The sequence below is a fragment of the Merops nubicus genome, unplaced genomic scaffold (assembly GCF_000691845.1).
Source record: "Merops nubicus isolate BGI_N331 unplaced genomic scaffold, ASM69184v1 scaffold21944, whole genome shotgun sequence".
Taxonomy (NCBI): domain Eukaryota; kingdom Metazoa; phylum Chordata; class Aves; order Coraciiformes; family Meropidae; genus Merops; species Merops nubicus.
Genome location: NW_008605169.1, coordinates 1 through 8,690, shown reverse-complemented (window position 1 = coordinate 8,690; position 8,690 = coordinate 1). Strand labels below are relative to the sequence as shown.

The following is an 8,690-nucleotide window of genomic DNA, read 5'->3' as shown; positions in this document are numbered from 1 at the left end:
CCCGCCTGGGCGGCCGCGGCCGGTGCCCGAGTAGCCGTCGGGCCGTCACTTACCCAGCGTGTTGCTCTCGGCCTTGGGGATCTTGAAATCATTCCTTTCCCCTACCCCCCACCCCTGTTTGTTTAATGATTCTTTCTTAATGAGGACCACAGGAAGATTTCTGTGAAACGATTTCCAAGGGAAATGGTGATCTCAAACCGCTTCGTTTGCGTTCTGCTTCTAGATGGCTTTTTTGTGAGCTGCTGGCCGTTGAAGACAATGAATGAATGGAAGCTTAGGGCAGATTGGAACTTGGCGTTTCGTGCTCTCCGCCTGCCACGAGACACAAAGAGCACTGTGTCTCTCAAGTGACCTGGAATCATTGGCGCTGTGTGTCCTGAGGGACTCTGAGGACCGCTGAAGTTAAAAGAAAGTGGCAGCATTCTTTCCTAACTGTTGGTTGCCCTGGGTACGAAAAGGGAGACCCGATTCGGGAGGGTTACCAGCCCTTTCCCCACATTTACACCTTCTTTTAGGTCATCTGCCTATTCTGGTTTCCTGAAGAGCAGTTGGAGTGCAAGCCTGTCTTCTGAGAAAATGGCAGCAAGTGCAGCTTTCCTCTTTTTGTGATGTCAAGTAAAAGGAGTTTCTTAAACCTGGTGGCCCAGTGTTGGCTGAAGTGATCCCTTCAACAAGATAAAAATATACAGATTTTTGTATTCCCTTCTGCCACGGTACAGTAACTTCTTTAAATGTTTATCCATTCTACAGTCTTCCAGTTGATTTTGTTGCCAGAGTACTTGCTTTTGTGCTGTTCTGTGTTTTTGTTTGTGTTTCAACTCTACTGACTTGCTTTTTGGTTTTTTACTGCTTCTATGAAGTGTGTGTATCTGGTCATTCCTTTGAATGTTGCTGGGAATTGGGCCCTTGCCTTCTTTTTTTATGAGCACATGCTTTGAAACTTTTATGTGTCTCACTCTCTTAAAAAATCTATGTTATATATTTAATGCAATATCCTCTGGAGGAGTTCTACTTGAGTGCCTGTTGATTTCTGCCTTGTGCTGTCTTAAATTCATCCCATAGTTTAGTTGCAGCCATAACTTGTTGGAAATAGCATCTGCTGTTAGAATAAAACATGCTGGCAGTGCCATGGAAACAAACCTTTTGTAAAACTGATAAAGGCTCTTGCTGACAGCCTTTGAAGGTGAAGTATTTGCATTTGTTATTAATCTTTGTCTTTACAATCAACATCCTCTTTGGTCATAGTAATGTTATTTTTTAAGTAAGCTTATTCTAAGGCACGTCCTACATATTGTTCTGCATAGAAACCTTCCCAAAGTAGGGCATAATCTTGTAAACATGCAGTGTCTGTCTTCATGGTCTGCTCTGGTAGCAATTCCTTGCTGTGCTCACTAGTGAGCAAAGGACACTTTGTTTAAATGGGGGTGTGCTTACTGGCAATGAAGATGCATTGGGTATATGCAGTGGATGGGCAGGGTAAGCCAAGTCTACTAACCTGTGGCAGGATGAACATCTAGTTCAAAATCTGCCTAAAGTGTTGTAGAGTTCTTCATCTTCTCTCTAAGTGTTAGGCAGAAGCATTGAGGGGATTTTTATTATCAGGAACTGGGGGTGTGCTCTTGCACTGCCACTATCTTATCCATCCTGGAAATCCATGCGTGTTGTTTCTGGGACAAATGCCACACAAAAGCCTAGATTTTTGGGGACTGTAGCCACCTCAGCTGTTTTCTGCATATCCCTGGAGCTGTGCATTACAAGGATTGACTCTTTGGTGTTTAACCCTTCATTTTACTTGTGTACTGCTCTTGGTTGCCAGCTGGCATCAGCTCTGCCAAGTCCACTGTATGCCAACACCCAGAAAGCTGCTCAGAAGCACAGGGTTGCATTTCAGTGATGTTCTGACAGGGATATTTCCATCTCCACCTGGCAGTGGGGATGTTTCATCTCAAAGCAAGACTTTCTTGAGCCAGTTCTTTCCTTTCTGGATGTTACATACAAAGTTGATAGGACTTTGTTGTTGTAAGCATTAATATTAAAAGGCAGTGGCAGCAAACCAGTGGCCCAGTAATGCCCTGCTCATGTTCTTTTTGGTTAGACACTACTCTGAGGGTGGAGCTTGTAGGTTCTTGTGATTCCTGCTTCCAGAGAGAGCCCTTTCTAAAGAGAGGAAGGAGTCTGCTGCAGAGGGTTTCCTCTTGTAGTAAATGTGACTGCAGGATAGTGGAAAATCCAGACCAGCCTGCTCGCCAGCCTGTTCTGCTGCTTGCCCAGAGTGAGTTCCCAGATGATTTGCTCAGCTCTGAGCTCAGCTGGGCAGCACAGCCTTGGCCCTGGAGATGCCACCTGCCCTGTTTGCTTTGGGAGAAGTTTGTGAAGGGGAGGGGATCCCTCAGTGAACTCTAACGAGGATGAATGGTGAAGTCAGTCCACCAGAAATCAGTTCTGTTCTTGCTTGTTGCTAAAGGTGCAGTTTAGGGATGGATATTACAGCAAGTGTGCCTCGTTTAATATGGAAATTAAGCACAGGGAGTGATATGAGTACATATAATTTCTCTTCCCCACCCCTGCTGCCCTTTTTCAACCAGATAAAGGAGCAGATGGGAGGGAAAAGAAATAAGAACAGCCTTGTTTGGAGCAAGTGTCGGTGTGTTTGAAACTCCCTGCTTTAATTTGCACTTTGTTTCATAATTCAGAAGTTCTTAGGGCAGGTCTGACTGGAGCACTCAGGTTTTATCTTGTGAATGTTGTGTTTTAAGGCATTTGCTGTTTCCACTTGTGGTTCATTCACTTGCAGAGAAAGTAGACCAAAATATTTTGATCCAAGTGTGTGGGAGAAGGGAGGTAGAGCAAGCAACAGACAAGAGCTGATTAGATACTAGCTGTCACCAGACTAGCTGTAGCTGCCCAGTGAACTTCAATTGAATGCTGGGTTGGTGTTTTTTTTGGCAAGTGCATCAAGCCTGAATCATCATAATCCATAAATTTAATCAAGCAGAGAAAACACATGGGAACAACTGGCATTTGCACTCTCCACAAAACATTCCATGTATTGGCAATCAATTGCTCATTAAAGTCACAGTATTGTCATGAGCAGAAGGATGTGTGGTATCTGTGTTTTCCTCTGCCTCCTCTGACCCTGAATTTACACTGTTTGTGGCCACAACCCTTCAGAGGAGGGCAGAAATGGCCCCTCATACAGGGAGCCAGAGCAAAGTCCTCATGCCAGTACCTGGAGGCCTTGTAGGTTTTGGAAGCTCTTGTCATTTTGTTCCCAGGGAATGGGGCACCCCCTGCATTGTCCAGAAGTACCACTCTGTGTATTATGGCATCACTGCAGCATCTAGCACCATCTCCAGATCTCTCTGTCTTCCCTCCTCTCCTGCCCCTAAGTGCCTAGATACATTCCTCTGCTTCCCTAAAGGCATTTTGGCACCTTGGCAGGGCCTGCCCTTTGTGAGCAGTCTGGAAGAGGGTTTTTTTTTTGCCAGGCTTGTGGTTCTTATCTTTGCCTTAAACACAAGCTGGGAAAGCCCTGTGGGATGGCAGGCTAAAAATAACTCCTACCCTTGGTAATCTCTTAAGGAAAGATAAGTCTTCTGCCTGGGGCTGGGGCTGGGTTCTGTGCTGGGGCTGGATTCTCTGTGGGTCCCTGCACCCTGGCTGTGCCACCTGCTTTGGGGACAGAGCTGCTGTTGCCCCAGAGCAGCTGGGGCAGGGTGGCTGGGAGGGGGCAACACTCAGAGCTCTGGTGGAGGCCGACCGGTCCCGTACACTCAGAGCTCCGCTCTCCTGTGGTCCCAGTGGGTTGGAAAGGGAAGAGGGGTGTGTCCTGAGGGGATGCTGCCTAAGAGGAGCAGTGTCACAGGCGTGGCAGTGCTGATGTGGCTGTGGTGGTGGCTGTTGGAGGAGTTACTCACTCAGCCCTCTCTTTCCTTCCACAGCAAGGGCACGATGATGGATAACCGCTTTGCTACAGCGCTGGTGATCGCTTGTGTTCTCAGCCTCATCTCCACCATCTACATGGCAGCTTCCATTGGCACTGACTTTTGGTACGAGTACCACACCCTGTCCCCAGCTGAGAACATCAGTGAAGCTGGCAGGGTCATCTGGGAGGAGTTTGTCAGCGAGGAGGCAGATGAGAAGACCTACACGGACGCGCTGTTCCGCTGCAACGGCACGGTGGGATTGTGGAGGAGGTGTATCACTGTCCCCAAAAACCCTCACTGGTACAGCCCGCCAGGTACCTCTGGAGCAATTCACACCCTGCCTTGCCTGGGGTGCTGTCTGACTTCCTCAGAACACATTCAGGCCACTCTGTTCCTTCCTGTTGCTTCTACCTTAACATGGTTGGGTTTTTTAATAAAGACAGTTAAATTTTTAAAGAAGCCAAAGGAAAATGGTCTGTGGCTGCCAGTGCTACAGACTTTGGGCTTGAAATAATCTAAGTATAGCTTGATTTGGGGATGCAGTTCCACTTGCTCTGCCAGTCACTCTTTTTAGGAGAGGCCCTGGCATTCAGCAGTGGAATAAAGATGCTATGGTATCAAGGAGGCACTTGCTCCTTTTAGCCTGTCATTCATTTTACTTGCATGTCACACATCCCACTGTTGCATCAGCACATTTAGGACTTTTTACCCTAGTGCTGGATATAGAATGGAATGTTTGGATTCTTTTTCACAGTGGTCAGGGGGTAAAAAAACCTGGTGGGCAATTATTTTAACTCCTTCCAAGTAGCTTTTGGATAGTTTTTTTGTGTGTGAAGCCCTTCATTTTGAAACCTCTTAAAAAAATGTACTTTTAAACAATTTTTTTCTGGAGAAAAAACATGAAACACTTTTTTGTAATGAGAATACTTAATTTTGGAAGACACTTCAGCCAGCTCTGCTCAGTAGCATTCCTAAAGCAAAACCAAACTGAGGCATAAAAGGGGAGAAGCTTAGTGTAAAGAAGCAAATATTTTCTGATCTTAAAATAGCCCTTTCTATCCCATTTTTGAATGGAGTGTTTAGTACCATACAACATTCTGCACATGGAGATTTGCACAGCCTAATTTAGGGACTTTGAATACAACAATATGTAACATAGCTGAGCACCATATGCCACATTTCTTTCCCAGTCTGTCAAGGATGGCCCAGTTCTCTGTGGATAACCCAGGTAAGTTTGAAGGCTCTGCATGCCTGAATGCTGTCCCTCACTGTAGTAACTACATTATGCTCACTACATTATGACAAAGTGTCCTACAGATCTGTTGAGAGGTAATTTTTTCCCTAAAATCTCTTTTTTTTTCCTCTGGGGAGTTTCCCAGCTTAAATACTTGTCAAAGGAGGAATTGAATGGGGAGGGTGATGAGAGGGAGATAACTAATGGTATGTTGTTTTTCTTCTTTCCTCCCAGAAACTGATATGACTACAAACTGCATCAGTTTTTCCCTCTCAGATCAGTTTATGGAGAAGTACATAGAGCCTGGAAACCACAACAGTGGCACAGATTTGAATCGGACTTGTAAGTGTCTTTCCCTTCTGGCAGGTAAACAAGTAGGATGAAAACAGAGACACTGCATCAATTCAGTAGTGAGGAAAGCATCTGTACCTTGCTCTGCATTTATTTTTTGGGTTTATTTTACAGTGTCACCAGCAGTAGGTCAAAGTTTAAAAGAAAAACTCAGGTGCAGTAGCAAAAGTTTTGCCCTTGAATGCAGTACAGGAGCTTGGGAGTTAACAAATTAAATTCTTCTGAATTCAGTGGAGCCTTTGGGCCTTTTTAGCTATGAATGCAGAGTGTCTGATGAAGCAGAAGCAGCCTGGGAATATAAAATGATGGGAGACCATTTTCTAGCACAACTCCAACAAACTTGTCTCGTGTGTTTCTGTCCCGCGCAGATCTCTGGCGGCTGCAGTTCCTCCTGCCTTTTGTCAGCCTTGGCCTCATGTGCTTTGGGGCTCTGATCGGGCTCTGTGCCTGTGCCTGTCGCAGCCTTTACCCTGCCATTGCCACAGGAGTCCTCCATTTCCTAGCAGGTAGGTCTGCCAGCCACCAATCACCCTCCCAGAGAGACCCAGGGCACTGCCAACACCGAGCTCATCGGCCTTTGTGCCTCCTCCCCCAGGGCTCTGCACCCTGGGCCTGGTCGGCTGCTACGTCGCTGGGATTGAGCTGCTCCATCAGAAGCTGCCCCTGCCCGAGGACGTGAGGGGTGAATTCGGGTGGTCCTTCTGCCTGGCCTGTGTCTCAGCACCTCTGCAGTTCATGGCAGCTGCTCTCTTCATCTGGGCAGCTCGCACCAACAGAAAGGAGTTCACGCTTTTGAAGGCGTACCGTGTAGCATAAGTGCTGCTGCTGAAGCTGTTTGGTTTCTATGTTGTAGCCTTCTCTGCCCCCAACCCTTACCACTTTCCCTTTTTAGCTCCCATTTTACCTTCTACTGCCTGCTTCTTGCCACTTGAGACGATTTAGCCTGCAGGCCCTGAAGACAAAGACCTCTGGGCTAAACGACCGAACTCTGCCAGAAGTCTGCAGAACTTGGACAGGTTTTTAATTATGTTTTTATTTTAAAGAATTCTTATTATTTTTTAAGCTTCATCTGCTTGTTGACTTTTCCCTCGATTAGGTGTACATACCCCTTGCTAATTTTATTACCCTGCCAGCCTGGAGGAAATAGGAATGGTGTTGCAGGGTGAAAGATAGGAAAAGAAAAGATGCAGGTGGGCAAGAATGGGAACCTGAGCATGCAAATAATAAATGAGGAGCTGTTTGCTCTGTGACCCAAGCAGGCAGTGCCTACAGAGAGCACCTGAGATACATCCAGAAACTCAGAAACCTCTCCTGAGGAAAGACTGTCACTGAGTCAGTCTTGCAGCTCAGCATTGGGTCTCTTATTCTCAGTAGCTTGCTACTTTTTGTAGCTTCTGCCAAAAGTGATGGAGGCAGAGAGGTGGCTGAGTGCCTGCACAGCACACTGCCCTGAACGTGGGCTCTGGGCTCACGTTTGCCAAGGAGCAGGAGAAGTTGCCCCACGTGGAGCTTTGTGCTGCTGTAGCTGCACAGCTTCCAGGACCCAGGCTAGTTTGGTATCTGCACTACATGTGGTTGTGCACTTTAATCTTAACTGGTGGTGCTTTTGCCTGCTGTGAGATAAGGCTTTCCTCCCTCTTGGATTGAAAACTACCCTTCACACAAGTTCTTTTTGGTTTTAATTTGGTTTAGTGTCTGTGTGTATATGTACATATAAAAACCTAACATTTTTTAAACCTCACCTATTTATCCTATATAGCACACAACAGGGTTTTTTTAAAAGGTGCTGCTCTTTTCCCATCTTGCCCCAAACCTATTGTTTAAATGAAATAATAATAAAAAAAGCTCAGAAATTTTCAGTGTTGCATGAATCTGATGAGAGGGTGAAGGAATGGTCTGAAGAGAATTTTCCCTGGGGAAAGAAAAACCAGTGTCTAGATCATTCCCTGTTTTCAGGCAAATCTCACCAGAAACAAAGATGTTTGGTTACCCTTTTATTTTTTTTTTTAAAATTAAATTCTTGGACTCTTGCCAACTTTAAATTTTCTCCTGCTCATCATTGAGGGGTGCAACACCCCATAATTTCTAATTAGTTCACAGCTCCTGCACTCTGCTCTCATGAGACCCCACCTGGAGTACTGCATCCAGCTCTGGAGCCCCCAGCACAAGAACAACGTGGACCTGTTGGATGGGGTCCAAAACAGGACCAGGAAGATGATCAGAAGGCTGGAGCACCTCTCCTGGAAGAGGAGGCTGAGAGAGTCAAGGTTGTTCAGCCTGGAGAAGAGGAGGCTCCAGGAAAACATCATTGTGGCCTTCCAGGATCTGAACAGGGCCTTCAAGAAAGCTGGGGAGGGACTTTTTACAAGGGCTCATGGTCATAGGACAAGGAGTAATGGCTGCAAACTGGAAGAGGGGAGAATTAGATTAGAAATTAGGAAGAAGTTCCTCACTATGAGGGTGGTGAGACACTGGCAGAGGTTGCCCAGGGAAGCTGTGGATGCTCCATCACTGGAGGTGTTCAGGACCAGGCTGGATGGGGCCTTGCACAACCTGGTCTAGTGGGAGGTGTCCCTGCCCATGGTTCTGTATTTCTTAGGAATCACTGCAGCTCTAGCCAGACTGGGTAGCATGGCTCACCTAAAAACAGTGTTCCAAGACTAAAGGGTTCAATTCTGAGCCCTTAACTCCCTTTACTTCCTTACTTAAGAGAAGAATTCTGTCTTAGAAGAAATAAATCCTGACAAAAGGGATGTCTGTGATGGCAGGGATTGTATAAGCTCCTGTTGATGAGATTGACACAGAAATAGGCATTTTTATCTCATGCTGGGCTTTTTTCTACTTTGTTTTGTGCTTTTGTTTTCTTGCAGTAGGTTCCTCTACCCAGGCTGTGTTTGCTGGGTCAGCAAACAGCCCTGATCACCAGTTCCCTGAGCATCAGGGACATCTGCTAGTAAGGGGGGTTCTTTTTTTATCATGTTTGTGGTGGGGATCAAACTACTTCTCCTCCTATTATCATCTTTGGAGTCTTTATAAAATGAAACAAGGATGGTGCTGAAAACCAGGATCTGACTTGGGTAGATAAAACCTAATTGCTCAGCTTGTCTCAGGGCCTCATTTGTGAGAACTATTAGGGCATGCAAGCCTCAGCTTGGGTCAGAAGGACTGGAAGGTGCTCT

The 8,690-nt window shown here is 46.2% G+C and overlaps 1 protein-coding gene across 2 annotated transcripts; it reads left to right on the top strand.

The window, feature by feature from the left end:
- The first annotated feature begins 3,951 nt into the window (after window positions 1-3,951).
- CLDND1 (claudin domain containing 1) lies at window positions 3,952-6,515 on the top strand. Of its 2 annotated transcripts, none has more exons than XM_008939266.1 (4): window positions 3,952-4,240; window positions 5,395-5,502; window positions 5,880-6,017; window positions 6,107-6,515. In XM_008939266.1, exons 1-4 carry the CDS (start codon window positions 3,952-3,954, stop codon window positions 6,325-6,327), a joined length of 756 nt encoding a protein of 251 aa, XP_008937514.1. In that variant the 3' UTR covers window positions 6,328-6,515. The 2 variants fall into 2 exon arrangements, with proteins under 2 accessions (XP_008937514.1, XP_008937515.1); XM_008939267.1 differs by having other exon boundaries at window positions 3,952-3,981; window positions 6,107-6,372.
- The last annotated feature ends 2,175 nt before the right edge of the window (window positions 6,516-8,690 follow it).